Source organism: Aspergillus mulundensis (assembly GCF_003369625.1).
Source record: "Aspergillus mulundensis strain DSM 5745 chromosome Unknown scaffold_10, whole genome shotgun sequence".
NCBI lineage: Eukaryota > Fungi > Ascomycota > Eurotiomycetes > Eurotiales > Aspergillaceae > Aspergillus > Aspergillus mulundensis.
This window is the reverse complement of record NW_020797898.1, coordinates 1,065,521-1,092,639: the sequence shown is the minus strand read 5'-3', so window position 1 is coordinate 1,092,639 and position 27,119 is coordinate 1,065,521. Positions and strand designations below refer to the sequence as shown.

Below are 27,119 nucleotides of genomic sequence, written 5' to 3'. Positions count from 1 at the left end.
TTTTAGTGGTTTTTATTTTAAGTACTATAATTTTAAGTATTATATTTATTTTATAAATAATACTATTACCTATACTAGTTTTTTTATTAAACACTATTCCCGTGTTGCTATTAATAATTATTATTATATATTTTAAATATAAAGTTTAATTTATTATTACATAGGCCCCCTTGGTAATCCCTAAAAAAGTAATAAAATTATATTTATATAAATATATTAACTTAATTTAATTAAGGCTTTTTATAGGTGTTTAGGCTATAATATATTTTTAAAGGTTATTAAGTATACCCTAAATTATATTATTTAATATATTTAACAAGTAAACCCTTGGCATAATATTTTTTTCTAGGCTAAAACTATACTTAAGTAAAATATTAATTTTAGTTTCTTGCGCCTAACTTTTTACATGTATTTTATAGCTAATAGTTAGCTAGGCAAGTGCTTTAACCTTTTTTTTTAATTAAGTATATTTAAAATTAGGGTTTTTATTTTTAATAATAAGTAATAGTTTAACCTAGCTATAGCCCTAAATAATATATTTTATAAAACTAGTATATAAAATTTTATTTTATTTTTTTACAAGCCCCTAAACCTTTTTTAAAATTTTTTACTTATTAAACTATATTTAAAAATAGACCCTTATAATACTAGCTTTTTTATTATATTTTAAAATAATATAGCACCCTAAAGGTTTTTAACTATTATTAATTTAAATTACCCTTTATACTTATTACTTTACTACATCTTGTTTTATACAAAGGGCGGTATAGGTTATTATTATAATTAAAAAATCTATATATTAACACAGGCTAGAAAGGTATAAAGTAACAGGTAGGTTATTATTACTATAACCACTTTTTACTAATATTATGTTTTTACTTATAAAAATAAGTTTAATATTTTATATTAGGGTGCTATACTTTTCCAGTAATTCCTGGTTAATATTTAACTTTATATAAAAAATACACGCCTATAAATTATTTATAATATATAAGGGACTTATTATTTTATTTTTTATGGTACTACCTCTTGCACCTTAAATAATAAATATAATCTTATATAAGTTAAAAAGTGGATTATTTTAAGTGCTAACTTTAAGGGTAGTAATTATTATATATATAAGTCCTATCTTAATTTTATAGCACTGGTTTTATAATATAAGACCCTAATATTATTTATTACCTTTATAATTAATTTAAAGTGGGATAAAATTACCCGAGAGCTTATTTATAATAAAAATAGTATTTTAATTTAAACTTAAAGTAATTAACCTAATTTAGTGTATTAAGTTTTTTATACTAAAAACTAGATAATGCTTTAAAAATTTAAAAATAATATGTTTAGTTAGTATATTATATATTATTTTATTATTAAGTTTTAAAAACAGGGTTTGCTATATTTTTATATTTTTTATTAGCTTAAACACAGGTTTTTAATATAGGAAAAGATTAATAATCTTATTTTAATTAAGATTCCTAACCTAAATACCCTAGCTAAAGGTAACTTTAATTTAAAGGTATTATATAATATTATTATATTAACTATAATTTATGGCCCTTGCGGTATATTAAATTTAAAAATATAATATTATTTTAATAATAATAAAAAGCCCTAAAAGTGTAGTAAGGGATTCCTTAAATCCTTTTGCTTTAAAATAATTTTTTATAAAGGCTAATACCTGGAGTACTAATAACATAATAATAGTATTTATATTAATATTTTTAATTTTAATAATAAGTCTTGTACTATACCTATGGGTAATTAATAAATAATACCTTATTTTTTATATTTTTTTTATTAATATTATGCATATATTAATATAAAGGTGGTTTAGCATGTGGCTATTATTAAATATATTTATAAGTACCTTTATAAAGGTTCCCCCAAGGCTTGTATTTAGTTTAATATTATTAATAAAATTACTTATTATATAAATAATTAGTATTTAGGTGTTTTTAAGGCTGCATGGCACCTGTTAGTATATTTAATTTACTTATATTATTTACTTGTAATATAGCTTAATATGTATAACAAGAATTATAATAAGTTTATTTTTAAAAATAATTAATTAAAAAAATAAATTAAAACCAAGGGCAAGTTAGTAAAGACTCCGCTATAGGCCTTTTTTAAGTATAATTAAGTAAACCTTACTAAAAAACCATGCTTATATTATAAGATACTAAAAAATTATATATAAAATATAAAGTATATTATTAAATACTCCTGTTTTACTATTTACTAACTATTTTAGGCTTTAAATATAAAAGGCCCGCCAGCGGGAATTCTAGGTTAGCTAAATACTATATTTTAGTTTTTTTATAAAAAATAAATATTATTTTTAGCTACTTTTATATATTATTTAAAGCCCTAAAAGTTTTTAAAATTTTTATATAATTAATAGGTATATTTATAACTTTTATAAGAATGCTTATATTACCCGTGGCGTGGTATTTAAAAATAATAAATAAGATTTATATTTTTAAAATGCTTATAAACTGCAAGTTAAAATAACTTTTTAATACATATTTATTTTAGCCATGGTCTTTAGTGGTTTAAAAAATATATTTAAAATTTAGGCTAAGTATAAATCCTAAATTTATAAGGACCTCCCCGTGCATGTTAATTAATTAAGTTTTAATTATTTTTTAAAATAGACCCCTGCCTAGGTCGCGTGTAACTATAGTTTATATATAATTTAAAACCTACTTTATAATAAAAACAAGACCTTAGCTAAGTTTTACCTTTTTAATTTAATTAATAACTAGGGACCCTAGCCTAAAAACCCTTTTATTACTATTAAACGCGTGTATAATAAGTAGTAGCTAGCAAAAAATGTTACTAATAAAAAGGCCTAACTAAATATTAATTAGTAATTAGCTTATAACTAAATTTTAGATACTATGCAAAACTAGGCAGACTTTATTAATTTTTACTTTTTTTTTAAATAATTTGGGCAGCACGGGCAAGACCTTTATTTATTAAATATTATATTTTTAACTTTATTTTAAAGGTTAAATTATACTATGCATGGCCTTTACTAATATTACTACCTAATTTTTTTTTAGTAGGCAAACTGCGCATAAATACCTAAAAATCCTGGTTTTACTTAGCTTGTTAAAAATAGTTAATATTAACACTAAAACCTATTTAGCTAAACTACTTTAGTATATAAATTTAATTATTTAAAATAAAACACCCATAATATTAAGTAAGATTTTTAATATAGTAAAAACCATGCTATAGAATATTTATTAAAATACCCGCCCCTTTAAAAGTATTTTAATTATATTTAATAGTGATTTTTAGTAAATCCTCCTGGTTATTCCCATGGGAGGCATAAAGGAGATTATTAAGGTTATTATATATAATATAAATATTTAATTAAATATTAAGGTGCTCCGCCTTTAATAAAATATATGTTTTTAATATACTAATTTAAAAAATATTTAGTTTAAAAACTAGTTATAGATTTTATATAAAAATCCCATGCTTAAGGGTTAAATTTAAATCCCTGCCTTTATTAATACCTAATTTAATTTATTAAGCCTAGTAAATTAGGTTTATCCACAATTAATAATAATATATAAAAACCTAAAATATTTCCAAGGCTAAGCTATTTTAACTGCCTTAAATTTAATTATACATAAGTTAAATAACACCCTATTAAACTAAATTCTATATAATAATTTAGTGTTTTAAGTAAAAAATAAATATAATATTTTTAACCTGGACTAAGAATTTATAACCTTTAAGTTTATATAAAGCTTAAATTTAGCCATGTTACCCCTTTTTATTTTTTAACTTAAAATTAGGGCTTTTTTAATATTACTTAATAACCTAGCCCTTAAAAATAATTTATATAATAATACTTAAATAACTTTACTCCGTGTATTTACCTAATATTTTAAAGTACGCCTTAATAGCGGCTAGTTTAATAGTAAAAAATAGCTAATTTATTAGGCCAAACTTCCTAGTAAAAAAAATAATTTTACTTATTATATTTATTATTTTTAATTTTTAATATACCTTATTTTTACTATAATAATTAATAAGTCCCAAGGTTAATTATTAAATTATATTAGTATAAATTTCCAGGAGCTTATTTTCTCCTATAGCTAGTTATATATTACGCTTTCCCGCGTAATTAATATTAAATAGCTTTTTATTTTTTTTAAATTTAAGAATAAAGAGCGCGTTACTAAAAATATTATTTATAATAAAATACTAAACTATATAAATCTTACCAGTGCCCTTAAGTAGGCAGTTTATTTTTTATTTTATATTTATTTTTAACTTTTATTTTTTTTTAGTTTATTTAATTTTTAACCACCATGTCCTCCTAAAATTAATCTTATGTTTTATTTTTTATTTTTTTTACTATTACTAGTGATACTTCCCAGGGCCTAAATAATAAAAGAATTTTAATTTTTATTATAGTTTTTATAAGCTTCCAGGATAATCTTCCTGGTCTAGAATAAAATAAAAATAATAAGATTTTTTTAATTATTTAATGGTATAATTTATATAAGCAATTATATATAAATAGTTAGTTTTTTTAGGTTAAGGGCACTTTCTTAGTTATACCAGGCCCTTAAAAACTAACTATAATTATAAATATAAATTATATTTATTACTAAAATAATAACCCTTTATTTAAAATTTATAATAATAATAATATTAATATTTATAACCCCCTTTTTACCTTTACTAGCAACATAATTATTATTCACGGAGATAATTATAGTTAACACTAAATTTTTATGGTTTAGGTATAAAGTTACCATGGCCGGGAGGAGCCTAAATTTATAAAGTTTTTTATTTATTATATACTATGCCTTATTATTTAATAAAAAAAGATTATAACTCTAGGTATTAATTATTAATATATAGTGTTTAGTTATATAATTAGCTAGCTATTTATTTATAGCTAAAAATTAATTATTATTTATATTATAGCTTTAACCTACCTTTCTAGTAGTAAGCAAGCTGTGCCCTAACCTATGCTTTTTATTATTAAGCTAGGCACCTTTTCTTTCGCGGTAACTCCCTAGTATATTTAGTGTTAATTTTATTTATCTTTACTAATATATATTTTATGTGTGTATAAAAAAAAACATGTTAAAATATTTATAGTCCCGGGGATACTTATTAAGTTTACTAAGTTTAAAAGTAATACTAATACCACCTTTTCCTGCTAGCCTGGATTTTTAAAGACTGTATTTTAGTTTACTTTTTTCCTTTTTATTAGGGCTACTAGTCTAATAGTTAAAATTAAATTTTTTGTTATTAATAATATAGCAGAAAATTAAATTAACTATAAGCTTTTTTAATTTATATCTCTAAAGTTTTTTTCTTTCCCTAAATAAAAAGTGATCTTAAAGGATAAAAACGCGAGTTTTAAAAAGTATAAGTAAAAAAATATAAAATCTTATAAAAAAAAGTAAAAAAAAAATAAATACCCTTTTTATAATTTTAGTATTTATACTTTTTTATCTCCTTCTAGTTTTCCAGGGGAGCCTTAATAAGGTACCTGCTTTATATATAATTATTTTTTTAGGTATTACTAACCTTTTAGCAGCAAGCACTCCCACTAGGTTATTTAAAAAAAAAAAAAGGCCCTAAAATAATTATATACTTAGTTAGGTAGCAGTATTCTTTTACTAGTAATATATTTATAATTTTTTTATATATATTATTAGCTTTAAAATACTAGTTTAAGTAGTAGTTTTTTTTTACTAGTGCTATATTAGTATTTTTTTATATTAATATAATACTTTTAAGTACGCACTGCCTTAGGCTTTTAATATTAATAAATACTTTATACTTTTATTACTTTTTTGCTTGGTTTAATACCAGGCTTTTTTTATTTTAATAGTTTTGGTTATTTTAATAACTAGTACCTTAATATTTATTAAGTACCTATTTTTTTTTTATTTTAATACTTATATAATTAGGCTAATATAAGGTTAATTTTACCTATTTATTAAAAAATATTTACTATTTTTTGCCCTTTAAGTTTACCCACTAAGTTTACCCACTAAGTTTGCCCTTTAAGTTTACCTACTAAGTTTGCCCTTTAAGTTTACCCATTAAGTTTGCCCTTTAAGTTTGCCCACCGCCCCCCTTTAAGCCCTTGGGTATACTGGTAACTTAATAGGGGGCCTGCTAACTAAGAAAATTAAAAATACTTATAGTAACACAAAGTGTAGTAAAAAAATTAAATATTTAAATTTAGGTTTATTAGCTATTTTTAGTTTATTAGTGGTTCTTGGTTTATTAAAGTCCTTAGGTTTATAGTTTATATTTAGCACTGGAAAAGGAAGATAATAAGCATTTAAATTTATTAAGTCTAAATTTATTAATTATTTATTATACTTAAATAAACTAACTAGTTTAATCCAGTTAAACTAGTGTAATATATTTTAATAAGGTTAATTAATTTTTTATATAGCAAGGCCACCCTAAACCTTACTAGCTAAAAAAATAAAATACCCCTAAGTATTAATGCTTTAGCTTATTCCCAGGCGTTGGTATATTAGTATTATTAGCTATTATTAATAACATGCCTTTACGCCTATAAAGTACTATTAGTTATTATTTTTTTAGCTAACCCTAGGTATAGTAGCTACCTAAAAATTATTACTTACTATTACTTTATATTACTAAAATATGCTACCTATACCTTTACTATTATATAAGGGGGGTATATAAGGCATAGCTTAAAATATTTACAGGACCCTTTATTATTTATTATACTTTTATATAAAATAAATAATATATTACTTTTTAAAGTTTAGGTTAAAATAAAATTACTTATTTAACCTTATAATACCCTTTAAATTAAATTTTTATAGCCTATAACTACCTAAAACAAGTATTTAAGTGTGATATATATTTTTTATAAGCTAGAAATCTTTACTATAGTAACTTTAGTTAATTAATATATAACTAATAATAAAGCATTATTATTTTAATAACCCTTTTTAACTTAGCCTAAAGCTAACCCTTAATGCCCAAAGGCACGCCCAAAGGTATAATACTTAAAAAAAAGCTTTAATATAATAAGTTTAAAAGGTTTAGGGCTTTAAAGCCCTATTCTAGTAATTAAAGGCTATTAAATAAAAGGTATATATTTAATTAAATATAATACTAGTATTTACTAAGTTAGCATGTTTATTAAAAATAAGCCCCTAGCTAAAAAAATTTAATTTATTATTTTTTTTTATAGCGCGCTAAAATAGTGCATATTTATTATTTTAGTAAACATGGCTTTTAAACCTTAGTACCTTGGTATTTTTATATATATTATTAAATAGGGGCAGTTAGCCTTTTTTAACTTAATTTTAATAACCTAGCTTACCTTAATACTATAACTAAAAGTATTAAAGCTAAATTATGCAAGTAGTTTTAAAGCTAGCTAGCTATTTTAGTACTATTATTAACTATTAATATATTATAAATTTTAGCTAGTATATTTTTTAAAATAAATAACCTTATAAACCCTAGGTATTTTATACCTTAGGATACTAGTATAAAAGTATAATGCTAAAGTATAGTAAATTTAATAAACTTATTAATATAATATATATAAGAGCCATGCCCCGGAGGACAGCTACTTTTAAAAATATTATATTATTTTTTTATTTTAAAAAAAACTTTATATTTTAGGTTTACCCTATAATAATAAGCTATTTACCTTACTAAAAGTTAACCTTAATAATTAAAGCCTATAAACTTGCATAACAGCTAGTTAAATATAAAAAAAGGTAAAATACTTTTTTAAACACGCTAGTACTTAATATCTTAGGTATAAATTTTACTAGCCTATAAATAATAGGCACTAAAAGTAAGTATTATAAGTAGGGTTTATAAGGCAGTCCCTACTAATTATTAAATTTATTTATTGCTATATTTAGCAAGGGCCCTACTTTATTAATATTATTTATAAATAACTATTCCCTAAATACCTTTACTATTAAAAAGCTTAGGGCTAAATATTTAAGTTAGGATTTTAAAAACCACCTTAAATACCTTTATTACTAAAATACTTAAGGCTAAATATTTTAGTTAGGACTCCGGGAACCACCCCTAATACTAGTAAATATATTATTAATATTATAAGTAATTAGGAACCCCTCTAAGCCCCTGGGTATACTAAAAACTTAGTAAGATTTTTTATTTAGTATAGGTATTTATTTCTTACTTAATTAATTTATAAATAGTTTTTAGTCCCCCTTTAATTTCTAGTATACTTATAATCCTTAATAACTTTTTAATTTTTTAAAAACTAATTAGCTATAAAGCTATATAAAATAAAAAGGGATATAGCTTATAAAATAAGGCTGGAGGGCTATAAGCAGGTAAATTAAGCAGGTAAATTAAGTAGGTAAACTAAGCAGGTAACTAAATATAGATTATTAGTATTTTATAATAATATTTTATAGTAAAGGGCTTACTTACTAAAAGGTAGCTATTTATAACCTTTGGTTAGGAGCCTTGCTTTTTTTTATAATAAATACTACCTTAATTATTATTATTAAAAAATAATACTTTAAATAGATTATATAGCCTGGTTTTAATTAATATTTAATATTTAGCTTAAAGCTAGCCCCTAAGTTTATATTATTATTAAATAAATACTTTTAGCCCAGGGGCCGGCCCCCTAAAGTTTAATAATAAATTAATATTTTTTATAAATATACCTAGCCTATTATTTTTTTTACATGCTGGAGTGGCCTTTACACAGGCGCGTAAATTTACTATAGTTTATAAAAAAATAAGTAAGTAAACTAAGCGGGTAAATTAAGTGGGTAAACTTTAAAATTATAACTTTGTGTAATTATTACTTTTTTAATAGTATATTTAAAAAATAAAGCATAAATAAGTACTGCTTATGGCACCCTAGGCTATAAATAGCCTTTTTAATATTATATTTTATATTTAGTTAACCTACTTAAGCAGGTTTAAACCTTAACAGCCGTAACTTAACTAAATTTTATAGCTATTTTTTTATATTATAATATATTAAAATATTTAAACCATGCCCGGCATGGTATTATATAAATAACCCTTAAAATTTAATATTTTTTATAAAAATAGCTGTGCCCCTAGATTATTTTATAATTTTTTTTAGTATTATAAAAAGCTAGCTATAATATTAATAAGAACTAAGCTTGCTTACTATTTAATAGTTTATTAATATTAAATTACTAAGGAAAATAATTTACTAGCTCCAACCGCGGCGCTGCGCGCCGCGGCCTACGCTAGTACATGGTTCGGTGGATATATATATTTACTAACGTTTAGGACCGAGGTCCAATAAATTACTCTGAAGTTTGATGCCTTAACGCCTTGGTGCCTTGTCCCACAGCCGCTGGCTGCCGACCCATCGGTTCATCTCCGATTCTCCCTCTTTGCATCGCCCAACTTTAACGATCAATCATTAGCACCACAACAATTGGACCCTGGCCCAATAATATTGGCCTAACGCCGAGATCGGAAGATAAGCACTGCTGCAATACTATTCATCATGGCGGATCGGCGGCTCTCAGGGAATCAGGAAGTTGGAAATCGGAATCCGTTTTCAGCATCTTCCCCAACCCCCAGACCGGTGGGGACAACGTCACAAGGCTAAGAATATTTCCACACGCAGATATGAAGCCGCTTGTTCCTCCGATGCCGCCCATTCAAATTGGCTTCTTGCTTTGCCATTACGCCGTACGTCTTGTCAATCAAGCTGCGAGACCGCTACTCCCGCGCCGGAATCACCTCACTAGATAAGAGCTATTCTCTTCCCGAACACCCTTCAATGCCGCCGACCAAATACCTAGCAAAAGCCCCCTACATGAATAATGGAGCGGCAGCGGGCAGCCGAGAAAGCTCTTCATGACCAGACCAATATTCTGCCTCGCGGACAGCTCTTTGTTGTTTTCACCGGCCTGGCAATCTCATTATTTATTACCTTTGTGGATCAGAATGGCATCAGCGTCACCCTTCCCACCATCGCGGAGGATCTCAATGCCCGGAATACCATATCGTGGGCAGGAACTTCGTCCCTGGTCGCCAACACCATGTTCACAGTCCTGTACGGTCGCCTTTCTGATATTTTCGGACGCAAGGTAATATATCTGTCAGCACTCGTGCTACTCTGCATATCCGATATCCTTTGCGGTGTCTCCGTGAACCCTGAGATGTTCTACGTCTTCCGTGGACTGGCTGGAGTGGCTGGCGGCGGCGTCACGTCTTTAACCATGATCATAGTCTCTGATATCGTTACATTACAACAACGTGGGAAATACCAAGGCATTCTTGGTGCAGCCATGGGGTTAGGAAACATTATTGGACCATTTGTTGGCGCGGCCTTTATTATGAGATCAACTTGGAGAGGTTTCTTCTGGCTTATTGCTCCTTTGGCCGCCGTATCCGCTGTAGTTGGCTACTTTTTAATACCCAACAGCCACAAGAAGGACAGTTTCATCACAAGTGTCAAGCGCATCGACTTCCTTGGGATCATCACATCGTCCATTGCTGTTATACTCATCCTTATTCCCATATCGGGCGGAGGGTCATATTTTGACTGGGACTCTGCGATGGTGATAAGCATGCTTGTCATCGGAGGCTGCTCGCTCATCGCTTTCTTTCTGGTTGAGTGGAAGGTAGCTTCCCTTCCAATGCTTCCAGGTAGGAATCCTCTCATTTTCGTCCACGGCCGAGCTGACGATTTCCAGTCAACCTTTTCAAGAATAAGGTTATTTGTGCCTTGTTTCTCCAGACTTTCCTTCTTGGTGCCGTCTACCAGGCGTATCTCTACTACCTGCCTTTGTATTATCAAAACGCCCGTGGATGGAGTCCGATTATCTCTGCGGCTTTGACCTGCCCTATGATGGTATGTCATTCGCTCACCTCCATCGCTGCCGGTCAGTACATTTCACGTCGCAAGCGATATGGCGAGCTGATTTGGCTCGGATTTGGCCTATGGACACTGTAAGTCTGGTACCATTTCCTTCCAACTGGATATTGTGCTAAGTCCATTAGTGGTGCCGGTCTCATGATTAGGTTCGACAGAACCACCAGCCCAGCTGTCATCGCCGTGACTGTTGGCATTACTGGAATTGGGATCGGAAGCACCTTCCAGCCCACAATGATAGCATGCCAGGCCCACTGTACCAAGTCCCAACGCGCGGTCGTGATATCTGATCGGAACTTTTTTCGTTGCCTCGGCGGCGCATGCGGTCTTGCTGTTTCTGCTGCACTTCTACAGGCTGTTCTTCGATCGAACCTTCCCGCAGGGTACAAGAGCCTTGCACATTCAACCTACTCGCTTCCATCCCGGAACAGCATATCGGACGCAGAGTGGAATATCATTATCGATGCATACGCGGCTGCATCCCGGGCGGTTTTCATACTGCAGGTTCCCTTGATAGGGGCTTGTTTATTGCTGTGCGTTCTCATTCGCGACCGTGGCCTGGAGCGCCCGAGGGACCCAAATGACGAGGAGGCGCCACATCAACAGCGTCAGCCGTCGGATAACAAGTCACCAAGTGAGGGTAATCGTCCGCCCGACACATTCGAGGAAAAGACCCAAAACCACTCATCAGCTGCCTAAGACGCTTCTTAAAAGCTATCTGTCAGTCAATGATAGCCAATAGCTGCATGCTGGGATATGCTTCCATCGCTCTTGCCCGACTCAACCCAAGCTAGGTGCCCATTGACAGTTCGAGAACAGAAGTGAGACATACTCGTAACTAGAGGCAGCAACGGCTTGTGTCACTTGCTCTCAACAACCCATCATGAATTAGCAATTACGCCAGCAACTTAGGCGTGCGAAGATAGCAGCCGTTATTGAAGTTATCTGAACGGATCGAGAGGAGAGGAACGTACCGACTTCCATTCCTCAAGCGTCGCGACCCTCATCTTCTTTTTCTTCCGTCAAGCCCTCAACACATTACCATGCATTATTACTCTCTGTACAACTCTCAATGGCCACATCAGCACCTAGCGGGATGCATCCGCTCGAAAAGCCATCTTTGAGTTTGCTTGCGCGGATCGATGATGAACTGCTTACTTCGTGCCCGGGTTGGAAGACAGACAAGTCGTATGATTGCTCCGTATCAAACCTTTTTTTCAGCATATGGCGCGTTACACGAGGAATCCCGCGTTCGCCGCCGGTGGTATCATTGGAGGAAGCCAGACAAAGAAAGCGAGTTGTCGCAGCCGTGGCCGAGTCGTTCAGGAGACCAGTTTTCTAATGAAGATGACCGTGTTCCCGGATTCCGTTTCGTCAACCTTGGAGCTCTAACCGCGATTACTATGGCCACCATAACGGCAGGGCAGTCTGGCTCTGTTCCGACCCCGACGCTGAGTCCTGCGTACCTCGCCGAGTCAAGAGCAATAGAGCTCTATGTCTGTCTTTCGCTTCCAATCCCTATTGCAATTATTTCGACAACTATCCGGATCTGGGCTGAGCTTCGTCTACACCGAAACCGCTTGGCAGTTGATGATTTCCTCATGATCGTGTCGACGGTGATCTTCTATAACCCATCCAACAAACAGCATGCATTAGAAAGGCCTATAAGCTGACGAAAACCTTCAAGCTCGCCATAGTGGCAAACGGCGTGACAGCTCTTCTAAGTATGTAGGCACCCCGGTCGTTCGCGCTTGTACTTACCCATTAGGACCGCAATACGGGCTTGGAAGACACATCGAGGCAATACCGAGAGAAGACCTTAAGCCCTTGATGATGGTAAGACGCTTCATCAAAGTTACTACTAAATGCTAACTAGTCTTGAAAGATGAGCTATATAGATATTCACTTCAACGTCGTCACCAACGCCTGCACCAAGCTCTCGGTACTGGCGCTCTATCACCGGGCCTTTCCTTCCGTTACCCTTCGGTACCTAGGAACAATAACATCCGTGATCGTTGTTGTCTGCCTGGTGGTTGCTGAAATTACCTGGGGTATCCAGTGCATGCCCATCCAGAAACAATGGGATCCCTCACTCCCCGGCAAATGCGGCCCTAAAATCCTACCATGTCTATTTCATGCTGTCACTAATCTTGCCATGGACCTATGGATACTGATCCTACCACTTCCTCTGATCTCTAGGATGCGCATCTCGACGAGGAAAAGGGCTCTGCTTGGTTGCCTGTTTTCGGTTGGGCTGGCGTGCGTGTTCCCGAACTCCTATTCAACTTACTCGTGACCGATCTCAGAACGCTGACTTGACATGTTCAATATAAGCACCTGCATCCTCTGCGCTGTCCGAATTGCTTTCATTTTTACCGTGGATTCTCGGAAATTTAGCTGTACGTGGACGCAACCGCCCGGCCCCTTTCTTTGCATCCCCCTCAGGTTCAACAAAAGACTCTTCGAAGCAACTAACTGATAGCGAACAAAACTACCAGGGGAAGGCGTTCCATTAGTCATCGTGGGAATATGGGAGCCATTGGGTGCACTTCTCTGTGCCAACCTGCCTCTCATATACAAGCCCCTTGCGGACGGATTTCGCAGTATCGCCTGTACATCTCGATCGGCTCGCGGGGACGGTTCACCAGAAGGAAGCCCGCACAGTTGGTATCAGTTGCACAAAGTCATGAAGCAGCGGGAGAGGAACGCGCGTTTGGGAATCTTGACCGTATCATCAGGAGACTATACCGAGCATCCATCGTACTCGGAACCAATGGATGTAGGCGGGATTTTGGTGCCAGGTCGATTGGAAGATACCGGCTCCACGAAGGTGGGAGATACAGATCGTGTTTGAACTGGAGATATCGCCCTATAATCCTATACTCCCAGGTTGCACATTTATTTCTAGGCACGCAAATATCACCGGCTATCTACTGAGGATTGTAGACTTACCGTTCCCCAGAGGCTTTACTTATTGTACTGCTGCTGCAGTGGACTATGCCCCAGCTCTGACTCCGAGTCAGGATGGCATGGCGATCATGGGCCAATGCAAAAGGGGCTCGGATGTCGAAATGTGATACGATCGAGATTCAGGGTAGATTCTCTATTTCTGGGACTCAGCTAGGCTGTGACGGGAGGGCGGCAGTCACGGAATGTTTACTTCTGGATTGGCCGGGGAGCTGAATACAAAATGCCGCCGACAAAGAGAATGAGGCGCCGCTAGATCCCGCAGGAACACCATCGCAACTCTATCACCTCAAGGGTGACACAAATGCAAGCACGTCCCCTTGGAATTCATGGCAGGGCCCGTCGCAATGGACTCTTTGTCTGGAGCCGCCGATTCGGACCCCGCGTACCTTAGGCAGTCCAAGGTAACGGCGGCCTACATCGCGCTTTCCCTCCCCATTCCGATCGAACTCTTCTCGACGGGCTTGCGCCTCTGGGCTGAGCTCCGCTTGCATCGTCGAGGCAATCTTGCTGCGGATGACTTTTTGATTATTTGGGCCACGGTACGTCTCGCCACCGGCACGGAGATGTCATCCTCGCTAAGGAGCTCTATATTCTTAAGGTTGTCAGCGTGGGAGCCTGCGTAATAAGCCTACAAGGTATGTGCCGCAATGATTCCACTGAAGTTCGTCTCTGCTGAGTGCTGACACTCTCGCGGCGTTTCCAGCACCCCGATACGGTTTCGGTCGACACCTTGAAGTCATCCCAGAGGAGAATATCACGCCTTTGCTGAAGGTAAGTATAGTTCCACTAAGACGCAGTAGGGTTTCATCACTGATACCCATTCTTTCTTTCGCCTTAGATCGTCTACATAAGTGTTCACTTCTACCTTGTCGCAAATGCCTGCACCAAGCTCTCTGTTCTTGCTTTATACCATCGCGCTTTTCCCTCGGTTACCTTCCGGAGAATCGGGCTCACGACCACGATCTTTGTTATTATTTGGCTTATAGTGATTGAGGTCGCGTGGGCATTGACATGTCGGCCTATACAACGGTTCTGGGACCAAGATATGAAGAAGGAAGGGCTGGGGGAGTGCTCGAATGCCGTCACTGGTCTGTCCCTCTACTCGACCAGCAACCTATGCCTTGACATATGGATCTTTATCCTTCCGTTGCCTCTCATCGCTAGGCTGAACATTACGACTAAAAAGAAGGTATTGCTCTGTGGGCTTTTTTCCGTCGGGCTTGGGTACGTATTCGTCAATCTCCCTCATCCAGCAAATGCGCGAGAACGTTGAACCTAACCCCTCCACTTTAGTACCTGTGTTCTCAGCGCTGTCAGACTCGGTTTCATAGCCGACATGACTTCTCCGACGTACACCTGTAAGTGTGGCCTTGTTGCTTACTTTGAACTGGCCAAGTCCCATCTATCACATTTTCTGAAGCTTATTTACGTCTGGAAATACTCCAGGGGAAGTTACTCCAGGGAAAGGCGTGACTTTCGGCATTATCTCCATCTGGGAACCACTCGGGGGCATCCTCTGCGCCAACCTTCCAATTATATACAAGCCCTTAGCATCTGGGTTTTGCCGTGTTAGGGAATTCTTTGGCTCAAATGATCCGCATACTTCAGGCTCCTCAAGACGTCGCCTGACCCGACATAGCTGGCTCCAGTATCAGCCGCACAAGACGCAGGTGAACCGCGATCTCGAGATAAGTACGATGCAGCCGTTAGACTCAACAGGACACTCGTCTATAACGTACACCTACGATGAGCCCATGGATGTTGAAGGGATCTTGGCGGGAAGCCCTAAAAGCACTGGGCATACCGCAGCTGCCGAGGTCTCTGCGCATGGTCCTGAAAATAATGGAACAGGACTAGAAGGGAATAAGCATAGCTAACGGGGTTGTGACTTGACTCAACCTTGGTCCCTCAACCTCGAGACGTGACACCACTTTACTCCGGCCCGACTTTTTGACACCCCAGCCCTATGCCCTACCACAACCTATATAATACCCAGCTGGGCTTGTTTCTACATTGCTCCAGAGGCTAAGCCGATTTCGTTCTTTTGTCCAGAGCCAAGGGTCGCCGGTTTTCTATCCCTTCGAGCGAAGCTAAGTGGAATGAACCATTCTCGGCGGGCCTCTACCTAGCCTCGGTAGCGTTATGTACATTAACATCACATATTTTTTGGTGATCATGATGATTGTCTTAAGATGATTTGCTTTGTCGACTATACGAGGCTATATCTCCGTCGCCAACTCCGTCGCGTAACCTTAACGACTGAATAATATCATAATGCTCATAGACCACTTACTACTGCATTTGAAGTAGCCGATAACTGGAATTTGCATTGATTTATCATGGACAGTGTGCGACAACAATACACTTTTCAAAATCGAAATCTTAAAACCTCGCTATCCTCAAAGTAAACCGAACGACGAAGTCCATGTTAGTGTGCAAAAACAATCGCGCCTCCTTTCCCCTTCATCCCGCCCTGCGCCGAGTTATAGCTCACCCCATCCACCTTCAGGCCATGCTCATTTAGAAGAAGAATCGTATCCCCGGTCGGCAAAAGCGGACAATCAGCGAGCTCGAACATCTGATCGACCCGTGGCCTCAGCGCTGCTCCCCGCGGCAAGGTATGGACACAGCCCGAACTACTCCTAATCCTCCAGTCGCCGAGGCGGACAGCGCGGTCTGTACGGTTCGAGAGAGTCACTGTCAGTGACTTACGCCTTTTGCCTAGCTTCGGCCGCGGGGTCGACCCCTTGTCCATAGCGGAGTCTGACTCCGAGTCGGACTTCACAAATGCCTCTTGGATCACGACGCCATCCTCGATGATATCCGGGCGGAGGATATCGCTCCACCCGACGCCGGAGATCGCGTGCCCGGTTTCGTCGCTCGTGTGTACGGCCTGACTCGCAAAGGCAAGGAAGACCCCCAGCCACTCGTCACGGACATCTTCGGAGCCAGGATTGGGACAGGTGAAGTGGAAGATGAGCCCGCCGTCGCGGTAGACGCCGTCGTCGGCGCGGAATTTGCGGCCGTTGCCTTGGTTCATGTGGATGTTATGCATCCCATTGCGCTTCTCACAGCGTGAACCGAAGAGGTATAGTTCTGCCTTTTCGCGGATGGCTTGCTCGATGTTTGGCTGGAGGATGTCGATGATGTCGTTGAATTGGCCGGGGATGTCGTGGGGCAGGAGGCGGCCGTATGTTGTGTTGAAGAGGCTGTGGCGGATGTAGTCGAGTCCCAGACTGTCTTTGCGGTCCTCGGCTGAGTGGAAGCCGTAGCTTAGGCGAGAGATCTCGTCGATAATTGGGTTTTGGTCGATGTTGTGGTTGACCCAGTAGACAAGCCGGGAGTCATCGAGGTCGCCTGAGGTGATGTTGATACATGCTCGGTAGCGGCCGTGACCTTCATGGTCAGTGGCGACCCCTGTACCATGTTGCTTGCAATCTGTAACTTGGTCTGTGAAATACAGCGATAGTTGGGGAGATTTTGGCCCGTGATTGCGCTGTTCAAGTTTGTAGTCCACGGGGTGGCATTTCCACACCCCGTAGTTGTCAACCGGCATTGCTTGCAACAAAAATATGGGTGCAAAGAATATAGAAGTGATATGGGGAAGTTGAAAGTAGCCCCTGGAATCTCAACGGTCGAAGGCGCTGCAGTATATATCCAAAGTCGATGATCTCATGTACTTGGCATGCAGGATCTGGATCGCGGCAGGGCCCGAGATGGAGCATCAGTGCCTAAGGTCTAGACTCGGCGGTTCTCAGTTGCGTTACGGAGGGTTAAGGTTACTTTACCACACCCCTGGGTGCGGTCATGAACCGCATTGGCACCAGTCCATAAGCAGCGAGTGGCTTGCCAATAGGAGGGACCGAAAGGGCTGGTCTAGGCAGTCTCGTATTCTGTCTCAATATACCGTAAACCCCGTCCAACGTTGGGTGTTTAATTGATGGCAATATGGATGGTTGAGCACAAAGGTATTCGCAAGTTGAACCCCGAAAACGCTGGTCGCTGAGATCGATGAAATCACCTCTAGACAACGGCGAAGAACAATCGAACAGTCCAGAACCCACGTGGATGCACTGGAGAAACTGAGTTTGTTGAATGATGGAAACGCCCATGCTTTGGTCCCTGTGCTTTGGGTTGCACCATACTATGAGTCTGTCGGCGCTTTAGATCCAGCGTTTGCGATTGGCCCAGACGAGCCCAGCGGCGTATGTTCCATGGATGGTGCTCGACATTCCAGATTGTCAGGTAGGCCAGGCCGGCCCATGTCCAGTGGCAAATCTCTCTGGCAATGAAAGCTCGTGACCTTGCTCGTTCCTAGCACTCAAGGTCCAGCACCAGTTCGTCGGGATTTATAGAGACCATGTCCGGGGCAGTGCATTGATCGATTCATTCTCTGCATATTGCCGGCTCGGGGGCGTGGGAGAAGTTCCGCCAAGGTCATCACTTAGCTCATGGGGAGTTATCACGATGCAACAATATGGTGTCGGGGCGGTCGGTTCAGGTGCTGGAACTGCAACAAGGGGGTCGGGTTCGCTGCAGCAAATCGAAGCCACCAACAAGGGCCAGGGCCCAGAGGTCATCGCGCCGAGTCATAGACCGAAGGGTAGGACTTGATTCGCTAGAATGTTGTAGTGTCATGGATCGTTCGGCCGAGACCCTGTAGCTCTAGCCAGATTGTTCGTCAAGAGGCTTGGTGCTGGCTGCGCCGTGGTTGGCCTTCTCGGCGCTCGGTGTCCGCGAAGGTAGTCTGGTCTGGAGATGCCGAGAGTATGCTCGTTCTGCGAAAAAGAAGAATTGATGGCGGGGCCTGATTCGACGATTTGGTGATAGGTCGCACTTGAGAAGATTGAGATTGAGATGGGCGAAGTTGGAAGTTTCCGGGAACTCGAGAAGAGGTTGGCAGATGGATACCTACTGTAGCCCGGCAGCAACACGCGGGGGTTTGCTCTTTCCTCCATTCTCTCGAGTAGCCTCTTATTCACTCGCCGCAATTTCTAGAAGTACCTAATGGGCAATCGCGATCAAGTCTACTCCCGCCCGTCCCTTCGCACCTCGTACATGGTCGTGACCTGAATCCCGCCCTTGGCCATCCCCGTCCCCAATTTCCCACCCCGGACATCAGCATCATTCTCATCAAAGCTACTCCCGTCGCCACGACTCGCGCTTGCAAGCGCAACACTCCGCTGATTGTCCTCACGCAGCATGCCAAATTCGTCGCTGTCCCTTCCAACCCTTGACACCGCCGACTCGAGCTGCGCATGCTTCGTTCGGCCCAGCGCGGACATCCCGAAGCTAACCGCGCCACTGCTCTTCCCGTAATGATAGTGGCCATGATTAGACGATGGGTCTTTTGACGACGAGCGCAGCCAGACGGAGGTGCTAAAGAGCGGCTTGATGCAGGGGGCGTTGACGGCGATGATAGCGACGAACTGATGAGCGGATTTTGTCAGGTAACAGCGAGGAAAGGGGAAAGAGTGCGCACCGTTTCACGAATCGCCCAGACGGTGCTGTTGTTTATGCTATTAATGTCTTGCAGGGAGAGGATGCAGCGGAGCAGGGTTGCTGCCATGACGAAGACGCCGCCGCAGAGCAGGACGCCGATGACCAGCTTACTTGTGGGCGTTAGTGTCTGACTTTATGTCGCGAGGAGATACCGACCGTCTTATTGTGAGGCGGACTTTGGCAAGAAGAGGTATGGGGATGCAGAGGAGGATGGCGTCGGTCCTGGATCGTTAGTGAGAGTCGAGGTGGAGTACTGGATGGCTCGTACACGACGTTCGTAGTCGCTATCATGATATAGTTGATGTAGTCCGCGGAGCAGTTGACTGCCAGGTATGAGCAAAGTGTATTATCCAGGGCACAGAGACTGGCAACGCACGGCCGGGATCTGGGTAGACTTGGAAGTGCTTCGAGAGCGGGCGACAGTGCAGGAAGATGGTGAGGATGACGGCAACATAAGTACAGCCGCAGAGAACGACATTTATCTTGACAAGCTTTTGCTGCACGAGGCCGAGGCTATTGAATCAGGGTTACTAAGACGATGATGCCAGCAAAGGAGAAGGGATAGGCCTACGTGAGTCGGTTGTAGAAGAACAACATGCACGTCTTGAGAGACCAGATCAGCGTCACATAGCACGTCCATCCGGCGAGTAGGCATTTCGACCCGGCGACAAGCCTGGCTGTCCGGTCTGGCGACATGGACGCTCGCTCTTGGTCTGACAGTCCGATATTGGTGCCGTACTGACCGATGAGCTCAAGCATTGTTAGCTCGGCCTGTTTCGTTAGTTTGATCCCTGCTACTCCTGTGCTCAAGCTGCATACCGTCCAGAAAATGAGAGCAACGATGGCAAAATAATCATCTCCTTGCCAGTTTTTGATGCCGACGACCCTCAGGCGGGCGAAGATGCGGAGGAGAAGCACCAGCACTCCTACGCCATATTCGGTCCACGCTTCTTTCTGGAAAGGGGTCGCGGTCGCCATTGCACTCGTTTCCAGTCTCTCAAGTCTTAGAACATGAAGACTGCAGAAATTGGGATTCAACCACCAGATTGGTACCCATTAATACACATGCTGACACACTATTCCCGCCGCTCAGGGTCATTGACGGAAAATTTGGTTATTGGAACGAAGGAAAACGAGAGGGATCGTCCAGAGTGCAAAAGTACGGTGAAGGCCTGGCCTAGGAGTATTGGCTTGTGGGACCCATCTAGGCCAGTGGGCAGTGCACCGAAGACAGGCCCCTTGCTTTTTGGACCCGGAACATGGTCAACGCCAGCATACATTATACAATGTAGTACTTCCAGTCGTACGGAGTATGCCTGGCGGGAGGATATTCGGGCCGTACGGGATGGGGCCGACAAGATATTAGCTGGTCCACCGTGGATCCAGTTAATCAATTCAATGCAATGCCGACAGGGATCTCGCCGGCGACCTCGGTAAGTGGTAGATTCGGGTTGCTTCTCCTCGTCAAACAACTGCCGACTGCAGTAGTCAAAAGACGATGCCCCTGCCGCCATTTGGGTGGTCCAGACTGTGTCTCGGAAGAGCTCCGACCTGGCAGTTTTTAATCTGTTATGAAGACTGGACTTTGGCTACCGCCCGTAGACAATAATCACGCAGAGTAGTAGCAGCTGAAAGCTATGTACTTGCAACGATCGAGCTTTTGTATATTTTTCCGGATTGGCGGGTTCAAAGACGGAATCTGAAATGAGGTTATAGAAGGAAGGGCCCGGGTACGTTGAAGTCGGCAGGTGGAAAGGCCAGCAGAGAGCTCTGGAGAATGTGAAGGGGATGTGTTCCTCAAATCCAGCAGAGAACGCTCTCTCCCAGGAGTCAGAGTCAGGACGGAAGGAGGCCGCTAGCTCCAGCTCCACCGAGAATGTCCACCGTTCCAGCGCTAAAGCACACCAGCTCTTGTAGCTGCTTGGCATCTTCACGGCCAGTCTTTATGGAAGCTTTCACAAGGGCATTGTTGCAGTGAAGATGGCGGAACTGAGCCGGAGTTTTCGACGTCGCACTCCTCGGTCTGGCTGACTGCTTTGGCAGCTTCCCCGCATTCGCGGAATCCGCAGTCAATTCCCGCCATTTCTCCTGGAGAATCTCCGCCTGAAGCTCTGTCTGGGGCAAAGATCACCGGCCTTTCGAGTGGCACCAGCGGAGATGTGGGCCAGTTACCAGCGACCGTTATTGTACAACAGTACAATCCCTAGTCGATAGCCTAACGCTCGTTTCCGCGCTTGCCTTGCAGCAGGCCGGCTTTTAAAACAGTCCGGCTTTAAAAGAGGACCATGCCTCCTCTTGTGCGGTGCTACCCGCTTCCATTTTCTGGCATAACATCCCTTGAAAATGGCTGACACCAAAAACGCCTACGACTACATCGTTTGCGGGTACGGTCCTCCCGCTCCACCATTTCAGGATGTATACCTAACAACAGCAGAGGAGGAACATCCGGATGCGTGGTTGCTGGACGCCTCGCTGAGAACAAGAATGTCCGCGTCCTTCTCATCGAAGCCGGGCAGCACAATCGCGACCTTGAGAACGTACACATGGCCGGCGGATGGTCCAACAACTTTGACTCCGAGACCGACTGGAACCTCATCACGAAGCCCATGGCCGGGGTCGATGACCGCCAGGTCAAGCTCAGCCGAGGCCGGTTTCTCGGCGGCAGCAGTGGGTGCAATGGCACGCTATGCATTCGAGGGTGCAAACAGGACTATGATGACTGGGGTCTAGAAGGCTGGAGCGGCGATGAGTTCTTCGATGCTATGAAGAAGGTACTTACTTCGCGACTCTTTCGACCATTTGGATGATTAACTCGGACAGTCCGAAACATTCCACAGCAAGCCTTGGTTTAAAGCAGACAAGTCCGCCCATGGCTACTCTGGCCCCCTCCATACAGAACCTCATGACCTTGCTCCCATTGCAGACCGTCTGATTGACTCCTTCGTCGACCAAGGCCTCCCTCTTCACCATGACATGTTCTCCACTGGTGACGTCCCCCATGGCTGCGGCCACGTTCCTCGCACTGTGTACGAGGGCATTCGCACCACCTCCGCCGACTTCATCACCAAAGAGTACGACCGCTCCAACATCACCATCCAGACTGACGCGACCGTCGACCGCGTCCTCATCGAGCCAACAGCAGATGGTCTGCAAGCAGTCGGTGTCTTGACTCGCTCCGCAGATGGCAGCGAGAAGGCGTACTATGCTCGACGCGAAGTCATTGTCTCTGGCGGCGCATACTGCAGTCCCGCAATCCTCATGCGCTCCGGCATCGGCGCCCGAAATGAACTCGCGCAGTTCGGCATCGACTGCCTTGTCGATCTTCCTGGGGTAGGCAAGAACCTGATGGATCACCTTGTATGTCTTTCTTTTCCCACCTTATCCCTTTCCCAGAATCCCTCACTAACCGATCCATGAACAGATCGTCTTCATCTTCTACGAAGCGAACAAATCCGGTCTCACAAACTGCTCGAAAGTCTACCACGACAATGCCCTCGAAACGACCCTTCAAGAATACAAAGAGCACAAGACAGGCTTCCTGTCCACATTCCCCTTCGGCTCCTTCGCGTTCGCGCGGCTAGACGAGCGCCTAAAGAACGAAGCCCTCTGGCGCGATGCGCCCCGCCTCCCCGGTCGAGACCCCATGGGCTTGACGCCAAAGCAACCAAACATCGAGTTTTTCTCAACCGAGACATACGGCGGACCAAAGCAATACGACCAGTTCCCTGTCGACCACAAGCACGCATTCAGTATAATCGCGGAACTGTTTGCGCCAAAGTCCCGCGGAACCGTGACGCTGGCATCCAAAGACCCCAATGACAACCCCGTCATTGATTGTAACTACCTCGCTGATCCACTGGATATGCTGGTCTTGAGTGAAGCGTGCCGCTTCGCAAACGAGATCGTCACCAAGGGTGCCGGGACAAAGGATATCGTCAAGGGCTCGTGGCCCGAGAACCTTAACCACCACACATATACGACGCGCGAGCAGTGGGTTCCGTATGTGAGACAGCATGCGACGACTTGTACGTCTTTTCACTTCCCTTCTAATAGCCCCTTTCCCCTTTGTCTCAGATTCTGACCTTGTTATTTCTGGATAGGCTACCACGCAGCCGGAACTTGTGCAATGGGCAAGGCCGACGATCCGAACGCGGTCCTCGATAATAGGCTGCGTGTCCGCGGGGTCAAGGGGCTGAGAGTTGCGGACTGTAGTGTCATGCCGGCGCTGCATGGTGGCCACACGCAGATGCCGGCTTATGGAATCGGAGAGCGATGCGCGGATTTTGTCAAGGAGACGTGGGCGAAGGAGGCGGTGCAGGGCCCTATTCAGAGTGTTTTATAAGCAGAGCATTAGCTAAACATGGAGGCGGATGTTGAGCGTTTTGTTATATATCCAATTTGATTCATTATCTATGATATAATGAGTCCATCTTCACCATCTATCCAAAGAATCGTACCAAGGAAGAAGATAGCAGGTTAGAAGATAACAGGCTCAGGCAATCGAGCGGGAGTATCGGCCCTTGGCTTCTTCAAAATGAGATCTCCGAAGCTCGCCGACCACTCAACTCGCGGGGTCAGGATCTTCAGACCCCAAAGTTCAGAGACATACTTGAGTATGGACGTATGTGTATACTCCCCCTTCTCCTTCTTTAAAGCAGGAGCATGCACAACGCCCCCCTTCTCAACCCACGGCGAGATCAGAATCGTGGGAACCCTAATCCCAAGCCTATCAAAGTGAAACGTCGTAGGGTGACCATCCCTCGCAACCTCCGTGTATGGGATGTCATCTCCAGGCGGAACATTCTCCGGAGGTGCGACATGGTCCGCAAAGCCACCATGTTCATCAAACGTAAGTATGAAAAGCGTCTCGTTCCACTGCGGGGAATTCCGGATCGCCTCGTAGATACTCTTCACGAAGCCCTCGCCGAGATCTGTCGGAGAGGGCGGGTGGAAGGAGGTGTAGCTGCAGCACTCGGGGTTTATCCAGGTGAACTGGGGCAGAGTTCCGGCTGCGGCGTCGGTGTAGAACTGGTCGATTGGTTTGATGGCGTTGCGGGCTTGTTCGGAGTTCGCGGTCCAGGTGTAGAAGAGCGCGTCTGGTGCGAACCCCGTTGCATTCGAGTAGTTGATCCAGCTAATATTTGCCTCTGTGAGTTGCTGGAAGACCGAAGTCTGTGGGAGCGACGAGTGGTCGAAGGACGGGTCATTCCAGCCGTGGCCGTGCGAGGTCCCGGACGTCAGGTACGCGCGGTTCGGATTCGTAGGGCCCGGGACGGCCGCGAACCACCGGTCAAAGAGGAGGTAATTCTCCGCGAGCGTGGCGAAGACAGGGATGTGTTCGGGCTTGTAGTAATTTATCACCTCCGCGGCCCGGTTCAGGTCCCCGTTTATCCCGTACGCGCGGATCTGCTCGCTCACGAAACCCTGCATTGTTGGCTTGTGGATCGAGGGGTCGGGGTGGTCTGTTCCATAGACTTGGAAGTTGCCGCCGGCGATGCTGTGGTCGGGGTCATCTGCGGCGATGTTCTTTGCGAGGGGCTGTGCGCAGACGAGCGGGGAGGAGGGATCGGTGATGTTCGAGGGATTGCAGAAGCGTTCATTGAGAGGGAGGTTGGCGATATTATTGATGTCAGGGTTATAAGTAAGACCGCCCGCGAGAGTGTCGAAGGAGAGGTTCTCCTGAACGAGGACGACGACGTTTTTGATGAGTGCTTTGTTCTGATGGTGCGGGCGGTTTGTCGGTCGGTTCGGTTGCGGGGGGAGCTTGTGGGTTGCTAGTAGGTAGATGAGGACAGAGACCGTCGTGATGCTCGTCGTGAGGAGGATGGAGAGGGTTACAGTCTGAGCCCGTGAGAAGGAGGTGGTTTTGTGAGGTCTCTGTATCTCTTCGTCCTGGCTCGAGCGACGGCTGTGATCGTGGTCGGTGTCGTTGAGCAGCGGCTCCTCCGAATCTGCGGGGGAGGCGGGGCGCTGGTCGGATTCACCCCGCAGCCAGCCCATCTCGGTTGATTGCGCTTTTTAGCAGTGTACAGATAATAAGTCGAAAGAAAAGAAGAATCTTCACCTCTCAAATTCAGGACGCATCAGTCGCTAATGAAGTAGGAAGTTTGTTCGGGTTGAGGTTGTGTTGGATCCTTCGGCCTCGATAATCATGTGCGAATAAACAGTCGCATGCACAATCCGCGGCTTCTTATTGGAGGAGACTCATTCCGGCATCCATGGGACCCTGGGTAGTCAGATGTGCTTAAAGTTGTGACCTGCTACACGCTGCCCTTATCCACGAGATTTTCTACGAAGATGTCCATGTGCCAGAAAGGCCCTGGGTATATGAAAAGACTGGACTGGTGTGATGGCTGTTGTGAGCGGCAACCAGCGAAGCACCTATCAATATATATACTTTGTTGGTTGGTAACAGGAGACCTGCGTAACACAGATGCTTGTCCGCATAGTATGCCTTGAAATCCAGACCATCATTCATAGCCTGCGTATCCACTACTGTTGATGTCATGGATATCGATATATGCGGCGGACTGCGCCTCTTGGGGGGCCAAAACCAGCTTCGTAGTTGGTTGGCAGGTCGAAGCAGTGGGCGGAGGCTGAGCTTTGCGCTTTCCCCCACTTCTCATCCCCTCGATTATCAACCACCACATTTCCTCAAGTTGACCATCAGCAGCTCTTTGACTCATCATCTTTGCTTTTGTTCAGGCAGTCCGATGTATTGACATGCGCCCGCGGAGTCGAAATGATTTTACGATCGCAGTTGTCTGCGCCCTCACGCTCGAAGCCGACGCTGTCAAAGCTGTTTTCGACGAGACTTTCGATCGCCTCGGGAGACACTACGGAAAGGAACCAGGTGATGCAAACGCATCTGTGAATGGACGGGTTGGAAAACATAATGTGGTACTTTGCTATTTACCACGAATGGGCAAAGGAAGTGCCGCCAGTGCCACCTCAAGCCTTCGAGTCAGTTATCGGAATATTTAGCTTGCACTTGTTGTTGGTATTTGCGGTGGAGCACCATCCTTGGGCCATGAGCAAATATATCTTGGCGATGTGGTGATTAGTGACTCAGTGGTCGAGTACGATTATGGCCGCCGATATCCAGGTGGCTTTCAGCGGAAAATAGACGCCAAAGACACGCTCGGAGGACAACCCGATCGCCAGCTCCGGACCTTTATTACCGGGTTAAAGGCGACTCGGACCTTGATGGAGTTCGGGAGTCAAGTAAAAGCTTGTCTTGACACGCTCCAGCAATCAGAGGCAAGGTGGAAACGCCCGGATATAGCTGACGTTTTGTTTGAGGCTTCCTATCCTCACAAGCATTCAGTCGACAACGCTCCTCTCGACTGCACAGGGGCCTGTGAAATTGATGACATTTGTACCGTTGCGCTGAGCAAGCATTGCGACGACCTCGGATGCGATCATAGCCAGATTGTCCGCCGGCGAGAACTAACTACGCAGCAGCGTCAGCTCCGTCTGTCTATATTGGCACGGTTGCATCCGCGGACACTGTTCTCAAGTCCGGCGAACATCGCGACACCATCATTCGCAAGGAGAAGGTGGCCGCCTTCGAGATGGAAGGAGCTGGCGTGTGCAATAATATTTCCTGCGTCGTCATCAAAGGTGTATGTGATTATGCGGACAGCCATAAAAACAAACTATGGCAAACATACGCGGCGGCAACTGAAGCTTCTGCAGCTAAGGTCTTTTTGAAATACTGGGAGCCATTGCACACAGATCA

General features: G+C 42.2%; 6 protein-coding genes across 6 annotated transcripts; 3 read left to right on the top strand and 3 right to left on the bottom strand.

Annotated features, from left to right (window-relative positions):
• Positions 1-9,851: 9,851 nt before the first annotated feature.
• Positions 9,852-11,605, top strand: DSM5745_08743 (uncharacterized protein; the record flags this gene model as incomplete). Its single annotated transcript, XM_026750759.1, has 3 exons — positions 9,852-10,680; positions 10,728-10,983; positions 11,035-11,605. 3 exons carry the CDS (start codon positions 9,852-9,854, stop codon positions 11,603-11,605), a joined length of 1,656 nt encoding a protein of 551 aa, XP_026600772.1.
• Positions 11,606-14,220: 2,615 nt separating this feature from the next.
• DSM5745_08742 (uncharacterized protein) lies at positions 14,221-15,753 on the top strand (the record flags this gene model as incomplete). Its single annotated transcript, XM_026750758.1, has 6 exons — positions 14,221-14,415; positions 14,475-14,511; positions 14,580-14,647; positions 14,715-15,100; positions 15,170-15,234; positions 15,323-15,753. 6 exons carry the CDS (start codon positions 14,221-14,223, stop codon positions 15,751-15,753), a joined length of 1,182 nt encoding a protein of 393 aa, XP_026600771.1.
• A 551-nt stretch (positions 15,754-16,304) lies between these two features.
• On the bottom strand, positions 16,305-17,432 carry DSM5745_08741 (uncharacterized protein; the record flags this gene model as incomplete). The annotated part of the gene is made up of 1 exon (XM_026750757.1): positions 16,305-17,432. The coding sequence occupies one exon, from the start codon at positions 17,430-17,432 to the stop codon at positions 16,305-16,307; it is 1,128 nt and encodes a 375-aa protein (XP_026600770.1).
• A 1,471-nt stretch (positions 17,433-18,903) lies between these two features.
• Positions 18,904-20,356, bottom strand: DSM5745_08740 (uncharacterized protein; the record flags this gene model as incomplete). The annotated part of the gene is made up of 7 exons (XM_026750756.1): positions 18,904-19,305; positions 19,359-19,488; positions 19,535-19,600; positions 19,647-19,701; positions 19,755-19,891; positions 19,950-20,149; positions 20,198-20,356. The coding sequence occupies 7 exons, from the start codon at positions 20,354-20,356 to the stop codon at positions 18,904-18,906; spliced, it is 1,149 nt and encodes a 382-aa protein (XP_026600769.1).
• Positions 20,357-21,721: 1,365 nt separating this feature from the next.
• DSM5745_08739 (GMC family oxidoreductase) lies at positions 21,722-23,720 on the top strand (the record flags this gene model as incomplete). The annotated part of the gene is made up of 5 exons (XM_026750755.1): positions 21,722-21,762; positions 21,813-22,149; positions 22,199-22,735; positions 22,800-23,403; positions 23,479-23,720. 5 exons carry the CDS (start codon positions 21,722-21,724, stop codon positions 23,718-23,720), a joined length of 1,761 nt encoding a protein of 586 aa, XP_026600768.1.
• Positions 23,721-23,854: 134 nt separating this feature from the next.
• On the bottom strand, positions 23,855-25,378 carry DSM5745_08738 (putative phosphatidylglycerol specific phospholipase; the record flags this gene model as incomplete). Its single annotated transcript, XM_026750754.1, has 1 exon — positions 23,855-25,378. One exon carries the CDS (start codon positions 25,376-25,378, stop codon positions 23,855-23,857), a length of 1,524 nt encoding a protein of 507 aa, XP_026600767.1.
• Positions 25,379-27,119: the final 1,741 nt, after the last annotated feature.